The sequence below is a fragment of the Hyperolius riggenbachi genome, chromosome 7 (assembly GCF_040937935.1).
Source record: "Hyperolius riggenbachi isolate aHypRig1 chromosome 7, aHypRig1.pri, whole genome shotgun sequence".
NCBI lineage: Eukaryota > Metazoa > Chordata > Amphibia > Anura > Hyperoliidae > Hyperolius > Hyperolius riggenbachi.
In genome coordinates this window covers 89,783,119-89,804,425 of record NC_090652.1, presented here as the reverse complement: position 1 = coordinate 89,804,425, position 21,307 = coordinate 89,783,119, and the positions used below count along the sequence as shown (strand labels likewise).

The following is a 21,307-nucleotide window of genomic DNA, read 5'->3' as shown; positions in this document are numbered from 1 at the left end:
TCTTCCATGAATAACGCCCCTTGTTATGCCCAAATAACTCATCAGTCCACAGCACATTATTCCAAAATGAAGCTGGCTTGTCCAAATGTGCTTTAGCATACCACAAGCGGCCCTGTTTGTGCTGCGGGCTTCCTCTGCATCACTCTCGCATACAGCATCTCCTTGTGTAAAATGCGCCGAATGGTTGAACAATGCACAGTGACTCCATCTGCAGCAAGATGATGTTGTAGGTCTTTGGTGCTGGTCTGTGGTTTGACTCTGACTGTTCTCACCATTCGTCGCTTCTGTCTATCCAAGATTTTTCTTGGTCTGCCACTTTGAGCCTTAACTTGAACTGAGCATGTGGTTTTCCATTTCCTCAATATGCTCCTAACTGTGGAAACAGACAGCTGAAAACTCTGAGACAGCTTTCTGTATCCTTCCCCTACACCATGGTGGGGAACAATCTTTGTCTTCAGGTCATTTGAGAGTTGTTTTGAGACCCCCATGTTGCTACTCTTCAGCAAAAATTAAGAGGAGGGAAAGTAAGAATTAACCCCCTTAAATACTCTCTCATAATTGGATTCACCTGTGTATGTAGGCCAGGGGTCACTGAGCTTACCAAGCCAATCTGAGTTCCAATAATTGGTTCTAAAAGTTTTGGAATCCATAAAATCACAACAGTGCCCAAATGTATGCACCTGCCTAATTTTATTTTACACAATTATTGCGCACTTTCTGTAAATCCAATAAACTTCATTTTACTTCTCAAATATCACTGTGTGTCTGACCTACATGAAATATTTAACTGACATTTTTTACTGTAACAACCAATGATTTATACAGGAAAATCATGAAGATTAACAAGGTTGCCCACACTTTCGCATCCCACTGTAAATTGGAGTGCAAACTGTTAGGGGATGAAGTAGCATATCAAACCTGCTTCCTATAATTATAGGGCACTACATACCTACACAATTCTGGAGCTGTCACTTCCTGACACTTCTTAATTAAAGGTAATTATGACCATCTTGATAACATCTGCAAGCCATGAGCTTCGGTATATAGGTTGCTGCCTCATTTTTTTGTAAAGTAAACAGTCCAGGTGATAAAGCTTGAGAAAGTCCAGGTGATAAAGCTTGTTTGAGAAAACAAGCAAACAATGTAATGCTGTTTGGTGTACAGGCTATCTGAAATTGTATTCTTTCTACAGGAGTGCTGTACAGAGCAGGAAACATTGTTAGGCCTGGTACACACCAAAAACCGCTAGCAGATCCGCAAAATGCTAGTGGTTTTTGAAATGCTTTTTCCTATTATTCTGAAGCGTTTCAGCTAGCGTTTTGCGGTTTTGGGTAGCAGTTTTTGTGTAGCAGATTTCATACATTGTTACAGTAAAGCTGTTACTGAACAGCTACTGTAACAGAAAACACCTGCAAAACCGCTCTGAACTGCCATTTTTCAGAGCGGTTTGCGTTTTTCCTATACTTTACATTGGAGGCAGAAACGCCTCCGAAATTCAAAAAATGCTGCAGCCCGGGAGTATGCGTTTCTACAAAACGCCTTCCGCTCTGGTGTGCACTAGCCCATTGAAATACATTACCCACGCGTTTCCACAGCCGCAAGCAGCTGTAAAAAAGCGACAAAACCCGCTCGGTGTGCACCAGCCCTCACTCATTTTCTACACCTGCACTAACTGAGTGTTTGACAGAGAACTTGGACCTGCTAACTGACAGTTGGTAGGAATCCCGAGGAGTGGTTGGGTTTTGAATGCTCAAAAAAAATTAAACAAAACAAAATACTGCTTATTATGATTCCATAGAATATACAGAGCTCAACTAATTTTGTTAAGAAATTAGTAGCCCTTCAAGTTTGTATTGCTAAGTTTAATGGCATGTACATCTGAAGATTCTTACATATATTTCAGTTGAAATGCTCAGCTACTCCACACTGAGCGGAACAGAATCTGTTAAGACTGTGATCTCCCTGCCTGTCACTCATTTAGTGCAGGTGTGGAAAATAAGTAAGAATTCTTACTTTTGCAGGAAAGGCGAAGCACCGACCTGTTTGCATTGTTTAAAATGATTGCATTTTTTATGCAATCCTGGGGATGTGGTCCAGGCAGCCAGATCTAAGGTAGTGGATGGTAGTTTGGAAGTTAGGAGACAGAGGGGGGATGTCCGAGAGCGAATACCATTTGTCACTAGATATAATACTCAGAGTGATGATATAGCAAAAATAATTAAAAGACATTGGTATTTACTCTCTGATAGTTTCCCCGATATACGGTTTTTCAAAAATCCTCCACTTATCTCCTATAAGAGGGCTCCTAACCTGCGTGATCATTTAGTTCACGCAGATTCTAGCCCTAGAGGTCAGTCAAGGTCTAATCGCAGAGGTACGTTCCCGTGCATGAATTGTGTTCATTGTAATTCAGTGATCAGGGGTGATCATATTGTACACCCCCATAGAGGTACTAAATTTAAAATAAACAATTGTTTTACGTGTGATTCTAGCTATGTTGTTTATCCACTGAAGTGCCCATGCGGATTGTTATATGTAGGACAGACTACACAAAAAAATCAAAAACCGGTTATCGTCGCATAAGCATGCCATTAGGGAATCCTTGACTGATCAAGCAGTGACTTATCATTTTCACCAGGCACAACACCATGTTAGCCAATTGAGATATATGATAATTGAGCAGGTTAGTCCACTTAGGAGAGGAGGTGACAGAGTTAAAAAGTTGCTATACAGAGAGGCATTTTGGATTAAAAAACTGGACACAATGGAACCGAGGGGCCTTAAAGGAAAGGTTCAGGGAGGGTGGGTAAAAAATAAAAATCAATTTCCACTTACCTGGGGCTTCCTCCTTCTGCGTCCCATGCCGGCGCGCTGACGTCATCGGACGTCCTCCGGGCTCTACTGCGCAGGCGTAGAACTACTGCGCCTGCGCAGTAGAGCCCGGAGGACGTCCGATGACGTCAGCGCGCCGGCGTGGGACGCAGAAGTTCCGGGCCTTGGAGCGCAGAAGAGCCCGACCTGGCAGCCGGCCAGGCCAGGTCGGGTCGGCCACCGGAGACCACCGGGAGCCTGCGGAGCGGCGGCGAGGGCACCTCCTGCCTGCCACGGGCTGGAGGAAGCCCCAGGTAAGTGGAAATTGATTTTTATTTTTTACCCACCCTCCCTGAACCTTTCCTTTAATAGAGAATTTGATTTGTTACCATTTATTTGATTTAGATAGTTTTTGTTGAGCTGGTCCTATGTTCCATTGTACCCAGTTTTGAGCATGATATATGTCCTTTTATATTTTGCTCACTCCATGATATGTGGTACGAATATTGCTTTGAGCATCTCCTTCATTTGTATAATATGTGCTGATTCACTTTGTGAGGGCTGCCACTGCGTGCATGATCTATGCTTGCAGTGCTAGCCTCTGATATTGATGTGTACATTAGTATAGTATGCAATTGTCCTCCTCTTTGTGTCCCTGGCCGCCCCTCCCCCTGATAGGTTTAATGATGCATGGCTACGCAGTAGAATGAACGCTAGTTAGATACTATGCTAGGCGTACAAAGTGTAATGATATGTGGTGACTCTGGATAGATCTCCTCCCATTGGCTGCCTTGGCCGGCGCCCTCCCCAGTTACATCTAACAGCGCAGAGCGGCGTTAGCAACGCCGCGTGCGTCTGCTGTTGCTGGGTGACGAGATGGGCGGAGTCACTCTCCGCACTACGCGTCATGTTTGGCCAGTTCCCCATCAGGTCCGCCGGAGCGGCGGCCTGGTGGGAGTGGCCCCAGCGTAAGGTGTGCGCCGGAGTGGAGGCATCCGTTGGAGAGGTAGGAGAGGTGGGGGAGAGCCTAGTTTGAATCATCCAATAGCATAACCAGAATATTAGTCTCCCATCAGGTCCGCATAAGGTGAGACCTTAATGATTGGCTAGATAGGTTTAGGAGTATATAATTGGTTGTTCTGGGATGCTGCTGGGGTATATATACTTGGTGTAATTCATTGTTAGATTGTCTCTTGCACAGCATAGCTTGATAAAGGGGCAGCTGCCCTGAAACGTCGCTTTGATTGCTGTTATGCCTTTGAAGAGCTAATAAAAGAGCTAGGGACAACCACTGAGTACAGCAGCACCTCTTCTTTTACAGGACACTTGAGAGGAATGTGAAGGCTGCCATATTTATTTGCTTCTAATACTTAGCCACAGACTCTGAACAGGCATGTTGATCAGGTGTTTCTGACTGCAGTCTGACTCCATTAGCCCCATGCTTGTTTCAGGTGTACGATTTAGACACTATGGCCTGGTGCACACCAAAAAACGCTAGTAGACCCGCAAAATGCTAGCAGATTTTGAAACGCTTTTTGTTATTTTTCTGTAGCGTTTCAGCTAGCATTTTGCGGTTTTGGGAAGCTTTTTTGGTGTAGTAGATTTCATGTATTGTTACAGTAAAGCTGTTACTGAACAGCTTCTGTAACAAAAACGCCTGCAAAACCGCTCTGAACTGCCGTTTTTCAGAGCGGTTTGCGTTTTTCCTATACTTAACATTGAGGCAGGAACGCATCCACAATCCAAAATATGCCTCACCCCGGGAGTATGCGTTTCTGCAAAACGCCTCCCGCTCTGGTGTGCACCAGCCCATTGAAATACATTACCCAAGCGTATCCGCAGCCGCAAGCGCATCGCAAAACTCAGCACTAGGCCTACAGCAGCTAAAGAGATCTGCAGGACAGCCAGGCAACTGGTATTGTTTAAAAGGAAATAAGTGGGACCTGTCCGAGGCCCCCCGCAGCACCGCACACATATCCTTCTGGTCGCGGGGGAGGGGGGGGGGGGTGTACTCCCCACCCCTCACACCCCTCTAAACACACACTCCCCATTCGCCACTTTGTCAGTCTATCAAAACAGGCCTAGTGATTATAATTTCACCATTGTTTTGTAGTGCATCTCTGTCTCTACTCTCATGTCTTGTAGAATCATCCATCCTGTCTCTTGGAACATAAGGTGGACATAAAATGGAGACCAGCAGCCAGACTCTGCCACACACGTCCCCTACAGACAGCACCCCTACCAAAAAGTCCCTGGAGGTGGCAGACATTGTGGTTTTGGTCCTCTACTTTGTCTTTGTGATGGCAGTTGGTTTATGGGTAAGGACAGAATGGGCTTTTGGTTTAAGTGAACCTGAGGTAAAAATAAACTGGTGAGATAAACAGTTGTATCTATCCTCCTACTCCTAAAAATGACCTTTTTTTAGGCATCACATGGTTTTATTTTATGTTTAAAGCAAGTCTGCAGCGTACAAAAAACAACAAAACAGATACTTACCTAAGTAGAGGGCTCTTTCACAATAAGCTTCCATGCACTTCCGCATACCCGAAGCAGGAAGTGACCGCAAGCGGGCGTCACTTCCTGCTTGGCTGAATGCCAGACAGGGAATACCGTGTCTTAATGCGGTATTCCCAGAAGGCGTGTTTTTGGAGATGCGATGCGACGCAACGCTCACGCCAATATGCAATGTGAAACCAGCCTAAGGATATGAGAAAGGCTATGAGCAGAGATAATTTGAAATGCCGCATTGCCACAACTTTTTCAGCAGAAATTAGATTTCCACAGAAATGTTAGGCCAATCAGAAAATGCAGAATTTGTCAGTGGATAGTGGATTACTGCAGGCCAGTCAGAGAATGCAGATGTTTATCGCAGGCGACAATCAGAAATTCGGTTTCCGCATAATAGCGCACATCCGCCAAAAATAGCGGATTCTGCTTTTTTTTATTTTTACAAGTAACTAACTTTATCGAACAAAAACATTTTACATTCTGAGGAAATCGGAAAATTGGATTTCCGCAGAAATCAGCGAAAATGGAAAGACACGTATCAGAAAGCGGTAATTTCATTTGAATGGGGAATCGGCATTTCTGACCATCCCCAGCTGTGAGTGATCAGACCAAATACCCATGATGAATGATACCCTAGTTAATGTGCACCGCAATGATGTTTCATGTATGTATGTGCACACTCCCAACACCTCAGACACTGCTGCAGTAGCTCCCTTACTGAAAAAAAAGCATTAGGACGGCCGTGTTAAACAGGAAGTGTTTAAGAAGACAATGCTTCATTACATAAGAGAGTTTATTTACAAATATATGTCTATTTATCCATTGTGCCAGATTATTGTTCTTATTACCCACTTTATATTTTGTTTGTTTTCTGTCAGTCCATGTGGCGCACTAAAAGGAGCACAGTGAAGGGTTACTTCCTGGCGGGAAAGAGCATGGTATGGTGGCCTGTAAGTATCATCCTCGAGTGAAACTTGGTCTTATCAAAGTCTTGTGGTGACTTTGTTGTAACTGTACTGTATGGGAACAATGGGGATCTGTTGTCTTCTTAACATATGATATTACAGTATATACTTAAATCAGCGTAAGCAGAAATGCAGCATATTTACATAATTGATCATAACCCTCGTTAGAAAGCTTCTATGACAAAAGTACAGGCATTTAAACATCTGGGAATCTGTCTGTGCACATTAGACTTCGAGCAAACATGCATTTTGTGTATCCACCTTGTGTCTTTCCGCAGGTTGGAGCCTCCTTATTCTCCAGCAATGTGGGCAGTGGTCACTTCATTGGCCTGGCAGGATCTGGAGCCGCCTCAGGCATTGCTGTCACAGCCTATGAATGGAACGTAAGTACATCATACTCAGTGTCAGTAAAGATACGACTGAGAATGCCATCACTGTCACTGGTCTCCTGACCGCAAGTGAAGTATTATCAGGTGTGGCCAGGGCATAAGTTACACAATCCAACATCAGCATAATGCTGTTAGTTTATCATCTCTGGCATGTGTCCCGTAAATTACAAGCAGCTTTCATTCTATGTAAACAGTGGATTGTGTCATGGTTGCGCAATGCGCTGTTGTTTGGTGGGGTTAGGCACCGGGAGGGAGACTCATTGTAGGATGTTGGCTCAGTGCAGAAATGAAAACAGAATTCAAAGGAAAGTTTATGAATGGGTAGAAACATTTGAAGGAGGAAGAACTAGTGTGTCCAGCAGAGGGATACAAGTAAAAATGATGGAGCTTCCAGTGACCTGTAGGTATTAGTACGCCGCCGGTGAGCTGGGTGCAAGGTGAGTCGTATGACGCTGCCGCTCATATCCCCGGTGGCGTTAAATACTTTTCCCCTCCGAGTCGTCGCAACTCAAGGGAAGATGTCATTTCGGGTCCCAATTACCCTACAGCATTGCTGCTATAGTGGCGCCTAGTTTCAGTGCTCAGCACTGTGCGCAGAAACAACCTGCTTCGCCAGTGAAACCGTGATAGGGCTCTCTATGCTGGGTCATTCCTGTGGTGGCCCCAGTGGGTTTATCTATAATTACCCTTGCTAGGTCCCATTGCTCTCCTGGTGAGCACATGTTATGAGAGGCCTTGGAGAGGGAAGAAGCCATGCCTCCCAATGGCTGGGTGTCCTGCCACTCCATTGGTGCCTGCCACTCCATATTTCTTGGGCAGTCGTCCGTCCAAAAGTGCATAAATTATTAAAATCTATTCTGCGCATGCGCCTTTCGCTATGCGCGCTCTTTTCCCCCCTCCCTGAGTCTCCCCTCAGCTGCCCTCTCCTCCCTGGGTGTCCCCTCCAATCAGCTAACGTCAGTTGGAGCCGGTGACTCGCTGTCCAATAAGAGATGCAGTGTGCCGGCCCAGCCCACTGAGCACAGCAGCGAGACGAATGTCACGTGGAGGAGCCAAGCAAGGGGAGTTTTTCCAAACCAATGAGAATAACAGGGATCAGCACATGCTGTGCATAGAGTAACCACTAAACAAAAATGTCATGGTTGCCATCAAAGCCATGGAGGAGGTACAACATAAGAAATATTAAGACCAGAGGCATTCATTTAGTTATAAATCTGCAATAGAAGAAAACTTTTCATTTTAAAGAGGCACTTTAGCAAAAAGGAGGGGAAATAAATGAATACATTGCAAAGTGAGAAGTTAAAGCGGTTTAAAACCCTGACATAATATTCAATAAAAACATGATTTCCTTCTTTTTATATGCCATACGGTTATCATATTTGCATTTGTGCATAAGAATTATTATTCATTTAGAAGTTATAGGTTCCCAAAAGTACAGTTTTTTGCTTTGTGAGCTGACTTTGCATTTTATTAATAACTGGTTTTAACCATTCATTTATTTAGGCAGACATGCTTTGACTCTCTGTCTGTGTTGAGCAGTTTCTCCACAGTCAGAGAATGTGTCACATTCCTCACTTGATACATTTAAGTAAACACAAGATAACATGATCTAAAGTTCAGATACGTCTGCATTTCACTGCACTGAACTTTCAAGCTCTGTGTGTAACCCTTCTAATGCTGGTCTAGTAAAAAAGATGCTGGTTGCATATAAGATGCTGTAAATAATGTTTTAGAGCAAAGATGAAATGCAGGGTTTTATTCCGCTTTAAAGAATAGAAGATTAATCAAGAAATGATTGATATTTCCCATGTTATTTGTTCATGTTGTTGGATCCACAATGAGCCTGCACATAATCAGCTTTACTACTGGCAGAAATGAAAAAAACTAGAGAACACCAACTGCCATTAATTATAATCACACCCACTGGCATTGCAATAGGCTAAAAGGTTATTTTTTAAAGATATACATATGCACAGCGGGGAAATACTGGTTGCTTGGCAGTTGGAAATCCACATTATTTCCCACAATGCAACAGGGTTCACAGATAGGAAACTGTCAAGACCTAGGTCCTGACATCAAACTGCAGCAAGGGGCTTCAGCACAATATTGTAAGGATCTGCAGATGAGCAGATGCTTATCAAGGCAAAACAGGAATAAGAGATCACTTTTAAGGAAATACTGAGGTCTGCACAGATTGTATTTAAAGGTGAATGAACGTGTTTATTTACTGAAGTGCAAATTAACATATATACACATACAAATAATGTGCATGCAATCGTACAATATGACCACAGTGCCCCGATATCACCCTGACTAACTAACTAACATTTACAATAAATATGAAACGACACGGGTCACACAATATATACACAATAGCAGCACTCAGGAACACAGATCACACAATATATACAATAGCAGCACACAGGAACCTGGATCACACAATATATAAAACGGCAATAATAATACAATATATACAGACACTTATCAGCAGAATCAGCACACAGGTGAATTGTCGTACAGGCCAGGATCAATGATCAGAATATCAGAAATACACAGACAGTGGGCAAGAGAGTAGTCAGACAAGGCAAGAGGTCGATACCGGGAGATCAATACAAAATACAGGAGGCAAGGAGCTAAGGACAAGGATGAATGACCAGAGCACAAGGCCTACAGCACAAAATGATCTAGCAATGTTCTTCTGCTAGAGGCAGCCTTAAAGAGAACCAGAGACGAAGCACCCTCATGTATTTTATTACATTTATCAGTGGGAACATGACAGTAAACACCTATCATGCTTTTAAGCTGGCCATACACTGGCAGTCACGCCGGCGGAGCAGGTAATGTTTGCGGCGGGGGAGGGGAGCGGCGGCAGCAGCACCACCACCACAACAGATTGTGAATGGTTTCAGGCTGAAATCAGTTCACAATCTGTTTGCAGTAAAGGTAGCCATACGATCCCTCTCTGATCAGATTCGATCAGAGAGGGATCTATCTGTTGGTCGAATCTGATGGCAAATCGACCAGTGTTTGGCTCCGTTTAGTTTTATTCTTCTCCGTCTAATCTATCTGTTATCAACTGTGATAAGAATCCACGGACTGATTCAGTCTAGGTTTAACCTGGAATCATTATAGCTGAGTCACTCTTCTGTGGAGTCTTTTCAAGTGTATCTGTGTGCAGTGGGCAGCCAGTCATTATCTACTGTATGCAGTTTCATTTCTATGAGAGACACTTCCTACAGGCAGCCACACAGCATACCAGAATAATAAAGTTGAAAGCAGACAGATGAAAGGCTGCAGCAGCCCTGCTTGTCTATAGTCTCATAGAGGCTAGACAGCACATCCAGAACAGCTTATAACCTGGAAGCAGAAGGGATATGAGCCGGCGGCCATATTGGATATTTCCTGGAGCAATAATGGATAAAAAAACACTCAAAAAGGCACACCAGAGTAGCGAAATTATCAGGTAGATCATTTATTCTTTACAAGCTATCAACTGATATGTTTATTTTGTGTGAATCGTTCATCTCTGTTTCCCTTTAAATACTGCACAATGGTCAGGTGACTGTTCACAGTGCTCCAAAGATGAGGTGAGACCTCTGCTGGTGGACTGCGGAAGTTCATGTAAAGTCCATAGTGTGACACCAGCAGGAATTCAAACAGCAAGCAGCATGACAAATATCAGCCATACAGATCCCCTGCGCAGTCCGCTCCGGCCCACGTGGCGGTGATTGACAACGCTGCTCGCGCAGGCGCAGTACAGAGCGACCCGGAGGTCGCTCTGACGTCATCGCTGGGGACCGGGACGGACCTGCGGCGAACGACTGCGGGCAGAGCTGCGGCGAGGGACATCCTGGGAGCTTGGGGCTGGAGGAAGCCCCCGGTAAGTACCACTTATTTTCTGTTAACTTGCCTGATGACTCCTTTAAGGCCGCTATCGAAGCATCCTGGGCCTACATAACACCTGAGCAGTGCCACAGGCTGATTGCCTCCATGCCACGCCGCATTGAAGCAGTCATTTCTGCAAAAGGATTCCCGACCAAGTATTGAGTGCATAACTGAACAGAATTATTTGAAGGTTGACTTTTTTCGTTTTAAAAACACTTTTCTTTTATTGGTCGGATGAAATATGCTAATTTTTTGAGATAGGAATTTTGGGTTTTCATGAGCTGTATGCCAAAATCATCAATATTAAAACAATAAAAGGCTTGAACTACTTCAGTTGTGTGTAATGAATCTAAAATATATGAACGTCTAATGTTTATCAGTACATTACAGAAAATAATGAACTTTATCACACTATGCAAATTTTTTAAAAGGACCTGTATTCGAGAAAAGGTAAAGATTTTTCATGGAAAAAGGGATCTCAGCTACCGATTGGGATGAAGTTCAATCCTTGGTAAATGTTCCTCTTTAAAAAGGAGAACATTTGCGTAGAGCTGACTGATGACAAAGCTTCATTTCTTGCAGGGCCTCTTCTGTGTGCTGCTCCTGGCCTGGTTGTTCCTGCCGATCTACCTGTCTGCTGGGGTAAGTTGGGACTTCCTGAGCTCACCATATGATCTACCGCTTTCCCAGGACGTGAGCTTACATTCTTGTGTTCCATACAGGTCACCACTATGCCTGAATACCTGCGCAAGCGCTTCGGAGGCAAGAGGATCCAGATCTACCTCGCTGTCCTCTATCTCTTCATCTACATATTTACCAAGATATCGGTAAGAGTCAAAGCAAACTAATGAGCATCTTGTTAGAGATCAGTGAAAGGACCACTCAACGCAAATAACGAATAAGAACACTTAAACGGAAGGTCCGAGCAATGTAAAAAAAAAAATCAACTTACCTGGGGCTTCCTCCAGCCGCCTGCATCCGTCCTGTGCCCTCGCCACAGCTTCAGTGGCTCCCGGTCCCATCCGGTGGAGATGCCGACCTCGCCAGGTCCCTGGATGTATCCTTCAAGATGGCTTTTCCCTCCTCACAGATATATCCCCTGACAACAAAATATGAACTACTCCTCTTAGAGCAGGGGTCTCAAACTCAATTTACCTGGGGGCCGCAGGAGGCAAAGTCAGGATGAGGCTGGGCCGCATAAGGGATTTCACAAAAAAGTCAATCAGCAGCTCTGGCCGAAACCCAATGAACCCCCCCCCCCCCCCCCCCGTCCCTTGCTTTGATTTTTATTTCAAAATCAAATTCACACTGAATCAAACTATTTTGCCTATTTTACCTTATAGTTCACTCCAGTGCTACCATTACAAGTAATCCGCCGTGTCCCCGCCGCAAAACGAGGGCTGCAGAGCCCCCAAATCGCCCGGGGGGGCAATCCGCCGGCATTTCCTGGAAGGGGCAGAGATTTCAGCTTCAGCTCTGCCCCTCCTGACGTCAATCGCGGCGCATCGCCGCCTCTCCCCGCCCCTCTCTGTGAAGGAAGAGTGAGAGGGGCGGGCAGAGGCAGCCCTTGTTTAGCGACGGGGATGAGGCGGATTACTTGGGAGCACTGAAGCGAACTATAAGGAAGCTTTTGCTGGCGAGGGCCACAAAATTTTGTATCGAGGGCCTCAAATGGGCCGCGAGTTTGAGACCCCTGTCTTAGAGGATGTTCAGCCAGTTGTTTTACCCCGTAGTCAAACAAATCACAGATAGGACACAAAACTTTTTTACACAACTGCTTCTGGCTTTGTAAAACATATGTCAAAAAACTAAACACTTTAGGTGTTAATGATGGTTTATATTTGGCTTTTCTGTTGCTCAAACCCATTTCTTTCAGCCGATTACAGTTAGGTGACAAACACTGAATGACTCCTGTTTTTGCTTGTTTATCTTTCTCTTCTTGGCCGGATAGTGTACATAGGAAACTAGGGTTCATATCCTGGCTGGGGACAGTATCTATTCAGGAATCTTTGGGCAAGACTACCTAATATTGTGGGGTAGCCTACTGAGCATGCCCTTAGTCCCATGCCCACTACCAGTGCTTTTCCTGTGATTGCCAATTGCTGGCACCAGAAAAGTTCTACAGCAGTAGAACCCTATGAGAGTGCGGCTGTGTAGGGTGATCAAAGAGGAACACCCTGACAGAAAAAGCACAGAGAACAGGCGGGCCCCAATGGTGTAGTAAACCACAGCAAAGAGTTGGCTGATTTAAGTAGAGGGTGGTACTCACAAACCAACCACTGACGGCAGGTGGAGACCAACAACCCCGACTCCACTCAGGTGTCCAGAAGCACTGGACATGGTTGCACTCTTAGCAAAGGATTCCAAGTTGCTTGTAAGGGTGGGAGAACACCTATCCAAAATAGAACACCCCTTATAAAGGAGGGTGGGTAACACAAGGTGGAAAGTGGTGCCCAAATGGTGATAAAACTGTGCTAAAAACAGCTAAAAAGGAAGGGTTGAGGTTGCTTACCCCAAATGCCTCTCTTCAGAGGAATCCCTTACACAGGCTGAGATTTTCTTTGGCACTGTATTTGACCTGAGGAAGTGGGCAAAGACCCAAGAAATGTGTTGCCTAGTGCTCAATAAAATTTGTCAATCTTGTATACGAGTTTGTCGTCATTTCAGGTAAGCCACCTCAACTTTTTCTTTTTTTAGCTGTTTTTAACACAGTGTTATCCCCTTTGTGTTACCCTGTGAGGGTGATTCCTCTAAGATAATTGGCATTGCTTGGGATCAGTGCTTGGCAATCGAGCTGCAGCATTTCTGGAGTAATTCTGTTTGCAGGAATGCAGGAGCAAAATCGCAATCCTCAAAACTGCTCCAACAGTCGATTGGTAGTGATTGCGTTTCCCAGTCGGCCCCAGCCCCAAGTGGTTGTAGCTTTCAAGCTACCTTAAAGGTAACCTTAACTGAGAGGTATATGGATGTTTCCTTTTAAACAATACCAGTTGCCTGGCAGCCCTGCTGATCTCTTTGGCTGCAGTAGTGGGTGAATCACACACCTGAAACAAGCCTGCAGCTAATCCAGTCTGAGTTCAGTCAGAGCACCTGATCTGCATGCTTGTTCAGGTGCTGTGGCTAAGGCCCAGTTCACACTTGCGTTTTGGCATGCAAACCGACCGGATCCGGATGGGATCAGGACCTGATCCGGATCTGAACCATACGGTTCCGATCCGGTCCGTTTGCATCAGGCATGCATCAGGCTGCCATCCGGATCTGTGGGGTAAAAAAAATAACAAAATTACCATAAAATTGTTGGGGTCTGCAGAAGGTGCACCTGTAGGATCAGGTCCTCCGCTGTAGGCCTCACCTCCACCTCCGACATACTGCCAAACAGCTCCAGCAGGTGTGTCACTGCTGCTCCACTCCAGATATGCTGGGCCCATGTGTCCCCATCCGAAATGGCCGCTATAAATACGCATAGGAAGTGGGGTAGAACGTCCGGTGTTTGTCTCCAGTGTGTCCTGTGCTTTCCGTTCCCCATTGGTTTCTATATCCGGATGGTGCAGTCAGGATCCGGTCCGGGTGCGTGGGCCGGATGATCTGGACCCAAAAAATAGCGCATGTTGGAAAAGCCTACGGAGTCCGGATCCAGTCCGGCTCCGTACTGTACGGAACGGACGCGTGTGAACGTCCGCATAGCCTTTGCATTGCTATGCGGAACGTACGTTCCGTTTGTACAGTATACGGTCCGGATCCGGCCCGGCGAATCCGGACAGGGAACGCTAATATGAACCGGGCCTTAAAGTATTAGAGACACAGGATCAGCAGGAGAGTCAGGCAACTGGTATTGCTTTAAACAGAAAAATCCATATCCTTCTCAGTTTAGGTTCCCTTTAAGTCCAACAGCAGAAAATTGCTATAGAAATATTAGCATTATTATTATTCTTTTTCTGTGCCTTTTCAGTTTATAAGGCATATTGCTTTGTGTTATGCGTCTACCTGTTGTCAACCTGTGTGTTTCCCTTCGTAATTGCTCCAAATGTTATGCTAAAAAGACCTTGGTCCTCACAACAATAGCAAAACTTCAAACGGGGCTCTTATGCCCAAATCAGCCACTTCCTGCAGTCACCGAGTGCCCAGAGACACAGACAGGTGGCCATCAACAACAATGGACTTGATTACATCGTGGGTCCTGTGCAACAGGGACCCATCAATTTAAGCACGCATGAAAAAGCACATAAGATGCAAAGGGAACAGGGAATTGCAAGCTTTATCTCTACATTTATCTTTGCATTTGCACTTTATGGGTAGGACAATAGGATAGAGTAAGATACATTTGGTTGCAGCATAACCATCTACACCTCACTCTGCTTAGGTGCGCTTTGTATTACTTTTCCTCTATACAACTGCTCCATATTTAAGACACAGCTGATAGAGAACAACCAACATCTTTTGCCATACTATGATTTACCATCTAGATGTTTTATAATCGTTTCCATTGTTTCACCGAACAGCTCTATTGTCAATGCCATGTTTACTGTCACTCATCCAGGCGCAACAGCTTGTCAAGGTCAGCATGTACTCTCTTTTTTAACTGCAGACTAAAGGTGCAGCCTAAATTATACCAAGCCATTCTGGCAGCCGGTTGACCAAGAGACAGATCTCTCTGTAATCAAATCTGATCAGAGAGTGAGATCTGTTGGGCGCCATAAACCGCGGGCCGATTTCCAATCGATTTCAGCATGAAATAGTTCGGGAATCAGCCTAGTGATGCCACCTCATTGCCTTGCTGCCCATTTGTTTCAGACATGCACATTACAGGGTGATTCCATAATATTGTGTTCAACACATGGTGGGGATTCCATATTATTTTTCCTCTACATGTCGATAGTTTTTAAGGTATGTTTTTTTTACAAAGTTTGAATGCTGAGCTGTTAGATGAAATGGTTTTTTTTTTACAGATCTGTGATTTTTTTTTCTAATTACAAATTAAACAGACTAAACATTTTAAAAGAATAGTGATTCCATATTTTGTGACAGGAGCTGTAACAAAGTTAAGTCAGATTTGGTAAAATAAGAACTTTTTTGGGGGGGTTAGCTTGGGACCACTTTGCCTGTCATTATAAAGACTTCATAATAAGTTCACACTGCATTATGCATTATTTTCATAGCATTAATTATACATCAGTTCATCTCTACAGTCATGCAAAAAAGATTGTATACCATCTTCTAGTTCTAAGGTTGTGTATATCAGGACAAAATACAAATCGCCTGGTCTTAAAGAGGAACTTTAAATTGGTTATGTTAATAAAAATAGATAGGTAATATAATCTCTTACCCATCTTGTTTTAAAAGAACATGCACATGTTTGTGGTTTCATGGGGGCAGGAGGTGGCAGAGAGCATAAGACACAGTCATAGGCAACTGCCCTGTGTCCTGATCACCCCTCCCAGCTGCGCGTGCTAGAACAACAACATCAGAAATCCCATCATGCTTTGCACAACATCAGGGAAAGGGCAGATTTCTTTGATGGGGCGGAGCTTAGCTTCTGTGCAGCTAAAAATGAGGTTTGGGTAAGAAAAACAAAGTTCTAATGCCGTGAAACTGTTAAAGAAACGCAAAGCCTTTTCAGTGCTGCTGAGTAGATTTTTAGTCTGGAGGTTCACTTTAAAATTAAGATAAGGTCTTAAAATTAGATAAATACAACCTTGGATGAGAACAACACATGACACATTACTCCAGGTCATTATTTATTTAAGTCAAAAAGCAGAAGAAAAAGGAGAAAAATTAAGTACACTTAAGCACTTTCAGGAATTAAGAGGCTTAGTAGCAGCCAAGTACTGCTAATATAAAATTCACTTGACTAGCTGATCATTAGCAAGTGTGATCACCACTTTAAAAGCATATGTTTTGTCACTTTGCTGGTTCTGAACATTCGGGTGTGTGCTCACACAATGTCAAGGAGGAAAGACATCTGCAATGATCATAGAAAAGTAATTGCTACTTCCCACCAATCTTAGATGTTTATTAGGCCACCTCTAAACAATCTGAAGTCCATCATTCTACTCACAAGCAATAGAACACAGCAATACATGCATCCAGCTACATTTAAGTGGTCAGCAGGTGCTCGTCAGCCAATCAGGATGCACTGTCATACACCCTTTACCTGCCATACCACATCTAGCAGCCATTAGCATTCAGGTGGGAGGCTTCAGTTGGACGCAAATCACAAGATTGCGTTGCTAGCAGGACCGCCCCATGCAGGCATCCCTCCCACGGGAGTCCCTCCCTAACCGCTCACCTGTCCGCCATGTCCTAGAGCTGAAAAAAAAACGTTTAAAAACACACAATTGGTTCACACGATGGCCAGGGGCCACGGACCTCTCTCACTGGCCGGGGCCCAAAGGCCAACATGCGATACCGTGGCCACTGGCCAATGGTGTGTTTTTAAACTTTTTTTTTCAGCTCTAGGACATGGCGGACAGGTGAGCGGTTAGGGAGAGACCCCCGTGGGAGGGATGCCTGCACGGGGCGGTCCTGCTAGCAACGCAATCTTGCGATTTGCGTCCAACTGAAGCCTCCCACCTGAATGCTAATGGCTGCTAGATGTGGTATGGCAGGTAAAGAGTGTATGACAGTGCATCCTGATTGGCTGACGAGCACCTGCTGACCACTTAAATGTAGCTGGATGCATGTATTGCTGTGTTCTATTGCTTGTGTGTGTCGAATTTAGCATTCAATATGGAGGCAGTGTTGGTGGGTTTTCTGGATGTGAGAGGTCCACAGCATGGGTGTGAGAGGTCCAGGCCCACCTGCACTCCCCACCAGGTATCGCATGTTGGCCTTGGGGCCCCGGACAGTGAGAGAGGTCCGTGGCCCCTGGCCATCGTGTGAACCAATGGTGTTTTTTTTGTCCATCATTCTACTGTAAGAAAGATTATACATAATTGGAAAACATTTAAGACTGCGGCCAATCTTCTCAGGAGTGAATATTCCAGCAAATTGACCCCATGGTCTGATTGTGCAATACTGAGAGAATTTCCCCAAAACCCCAAACAGCTACATTTCAGACTCCACAGGCCTTAGTTAGCATGTTCAATATTAAAGTTAAAACAAGTATGTCTTGTTTGGAAGCATTGACATTCTCTCTAAAAAGAACATGGCAGTATGGCTTTAGGTTTGCAAAATTGCACTTGAACAATGTCCTTTGGACAGATGAGACCAAAGTTGAGATGTTTGGCTATAATGCACAGCCCCACATTTGGTGAAAACCAAACACATAACATCAGCACAAACTCCTTACAACAACTGTAAAGCATGGTGGTGAAGAGGTTGTGATTTGGGCTTATTTTGCAGCCACAGGACCTGGGCACCCCGAGTCAACCAATGAACTCCTCTGTATGTTAAGTTATGACATGTGAAAGCCATCTTACCAACCTACCCCCACCATATAGAGTGCCAGCCACCCTCCTCTTGCCCCCCAACATGTAAATGCCATCATCACCCTCTACGATACAGCTGTAGACCCATTATGTGAACCATAAAATGCAATATTTTCCACCCACACAATGCAGCTTTTGCTCCCCTGATCAGTGGTGTTCACTGGGGGCTGAAAACACCCTATTACTCACCAACACCTTCAGTGACCACCTCCAGATTCTACTTACTAGTTGCTACTTGAAATGTACTGTAATCCACAACATGGCCAGTAGATACAGTCATAGAGTAACAGCTCAGTCCTGTCTTCCCCACAGGTGGACATATACGCTGGGGCTTTGTTCATCCAGCAGGCTCTGCAGTGGGATCTTTACGTGGCTGTGATTGGATTACTAGCAGTAACAGCCGTCTATACGGTAGCTGGTAAGTACTTTGCTGTCCATAACGGTACTACGAGAGATTGTTCCTGGCCTTCCCCAGGCAATATAAGCAGAGATGGTTAATGAGTGGCAAATGATTCCACCTTGCATACAAAACTATGCAAACTGCATTGTTGCTGGGCCAATTAAATTTGGCAAGAAGTGCAACTGACTGGCCCAGCTCCAAGCTGCATGCAGTCCACATTCAATTTGCGAGCAAGTCATAATTATTTGTATCTGACTGAGATATCGAATAATAAGATTAGAACATAAGTGGTCATCACTGCATGTCTCTTGCAATCACCCACACTGCCCTTTCTCACCGATGTATTGACTTTGTGTTCCAGGTGGTCTGGCAGCTGTGATCTATACCGACACCTTGCAGACAATCATAATGATCATCGGAGCCCTAATTCTCATGGTCTTCAGTGAGTATTTGTTACTGTCCACTTCACACAACAGAAGAACAGGTCTAACTACAGTCCATGCGATGCGAGCTGCTTGAAGATTTTTGCCTGATTTCACTAACCATGTGGCCGTTTTTGGCATAGGCAAGCCAAGTAGTCGCCTAGGGTCCCACCTGCTGGGGAGGGTTCAGTATGAAATACTTCTGCATATCCATCTTATAAATGTTTGTTTCCTGATCTGTCTCAACCATTGCCGATAGGTGGAAAATATTCAGTAAAGCAAGGACCCAGGCTATTTTGTAATGTTTGTAATATTCTGCAGCCTTGAACAGTGCACAGTAGGATAAATCGAGGATTTGTTTGTAGTAGTTGAGTGGGCGTGGCGGAAGATATCTTGCTTAAGGTGGCCACTAACGGTCCAATTTCTAGCGAAAAATTGTTCAAGTGATCAGAAATTCTGATCGGATTGGTTGTAAATAATCTCCATTGGTGGACACAATAGATTATGAACGAGTGAAAAAAAATGTCGCCCGAATGAATTTTCATCAAACCAAAATTTGGAATTTCTTGTTGGTTGTGATAGATAGGAAGTAAAGATTGGTTTGTTGATGGTGTAGTGAACGATTTATTACAATATTTCACTTCCGATCAGAATTTCTGATCGCTTGAACGATTTTTCGCTAGAAATTGGACCGTTAGTGGCTACCTTTAGATGGCTTTACATTTAATTACCCCCAATGGCGTTTCTAGCATCAAGCGGCAGGAGCGGTTCTCCCCCTATGCCTTTGTGGGGGAGGGGTGTTTGAAACCGTGCAATACTCCGCATTGACTTTCTTAGCTGGGGAGCCAAGCACAGCAGGGGCCACATCTTATGTATTTATATAGCACTAACATCTTCTTCAGCGCTTTACAGAGTACATAGGCATGTGACTGACAGGCCTCAGCGCTCACAATCTAATCCTATCATAGTCAGTGTCAATATTTTGTATTCATATAGTGCTGACATCTGCAGCACTTTACAGAGTAGATGATAGACATGTGACTGACTGTCCTCAGGGCTCACAATCTAATCCCTACCATAGTCATAGTCTAATGTCCTGCAATATTATGTATTTATCTAGCACTGACATCTCCTGCAGCCAGGGGCGTAGCAATAGGGGGTACAGAGGTAGCAACCGCATCGGGGCCCTGAGGGGCCCACCCTCAACCACATTATTAGCTCTCTATTGGTCCTATGCTGGTAATAATCACTTCTATAGATGCAATTATTAGTAGTAGTCATTAACAAACTGTTCCCCATCCCCTCCTTGCACTTCTGACACTGTGGTTGTCCTTGGCAGGTTTTGGTGTGCCGTATCAATTGTTATGTATAGAGCGCTTGGGGGGCCCAATGTAAACCTTGCATCGGGGCCCACAGGTCCTAAGCTACGCCACTGCCTGCAGCACTTTACAGAGTATATAGGCATGTCAGTGACTGCCCTCATAGGAGCTCACAATCTAATCCCTACCATAGTCATAGTCTAATGTCCTGCCATATTATGTATTTATATAGCACTGACATCTCCTGCAGCACTGTACAGAGTATATAGGCATGTCAGTGACTGCCATCAGAGGAGCTCACAATCTAATCCCTACCATAGTCATAGTCTAATGTCCTACCATATTATGTATTTATATAGCACTGACATCTCCTGCAGCACTGTACAGAGTATATAGGCATGTCAGTGACTGCCCTCAGAGGAGCTCACAATCTAATCCCTACCATAGTCATAGTCTAATGTCCTACCATATTATGTATTTATATAGCACTGACATCTCCTGCAGCACTGTACAGAGTGCATAGGCATGTCAGTGGCTGTCCTCAGAGGAGCTCACAATCTAATCCCTACCATAGTCATAGTCTAATGTCCTATCATATTATGTATTTATATAGCACTGACATCTCCTGCAGCACTGTACAGAGTATATAGGCATGTCAGTGACTGCCCTCAGAGGAGCTCACAATCTAATCCCTACCATAGTCATAGTCTAATGTCCTACCATATTATGTATTTATATAGCACTGACATCTCCTGCAGCACTGTACAGAGTGCATAGGCATGTCAGTGACTGCCCTCAGAGGAGCTCACAATCTAATCCCTACCATAGTCATAGTCTAATGTCCTACCATATTATGTATTTATATAGCACTGACATCTCCTGCAGCACTGTACAGAGTGCATAGGCATGTCAGTGGCTGTCCTCAGAGGAGCTCACAATCTAATCCCTACCATAGTCATAGTCTAATGTCCTACCATATTATGTATTTATATAGCACTGACATCTCCTGCAGCACTGTACAGAGTATATAGGCATGTCAGTGACTGCCCTCAGAGGAGCTCACAATCTAATCCCTACCATAGTCATAGTCTAATGTCCTACCATATTATGTATTTATATAGCACTGACATCTCCTGCAGCACTGTACAGAGTGCATAGGCATGTCAGTGGCTGTCCTCAGA

At 44.5% G+C, this 21,307-nt stretch overlaps 1 protein-coding gene across 2 annotated transcripts in view; it reads left to right on the top strand.

The window, feature by feature from the left end:
- Positions 1–21,307, top strand: part of SLC5A11 (solute carrier family 5 member 11) — a 71,104-nt gene that overhangs the window by 5,311 nt on the left and 44,486 nt on the right. For both annotated transcript variants that reach the window (XM_068244293.1, XM_068244292.1), the window contains exons 2-8: positions 4,957–5,129; positions 6,198–6,269; positions 6,563–6,667; positions 11,141–11,200; positions 11,281–11,385; positions 18,298–18,403; positions 18,747–18,827. In XM_068244293.1, the coding sequence (XP_068100394.1) occupies positions 4,998–5,129; positions 6,198–6,269; positions 6,563–6,667; positions 11,141–11,200; positions 11,281–11,385; positions 18,298–18,403; positions 18,747–18,827 (661 nt within the window). In that variant the 5' untranslated portion in view covers positions 4,957–4,997. The remainder of the gene's footprint in view (positions 1–4,956; positions 5,130–6,197; positions 6,270–6,562; positions 6,668–11,140; positions 11,201–11,280; positions 11,386–18,297; positions 18,404–18,746; positions 18,828–21,307) is intronic.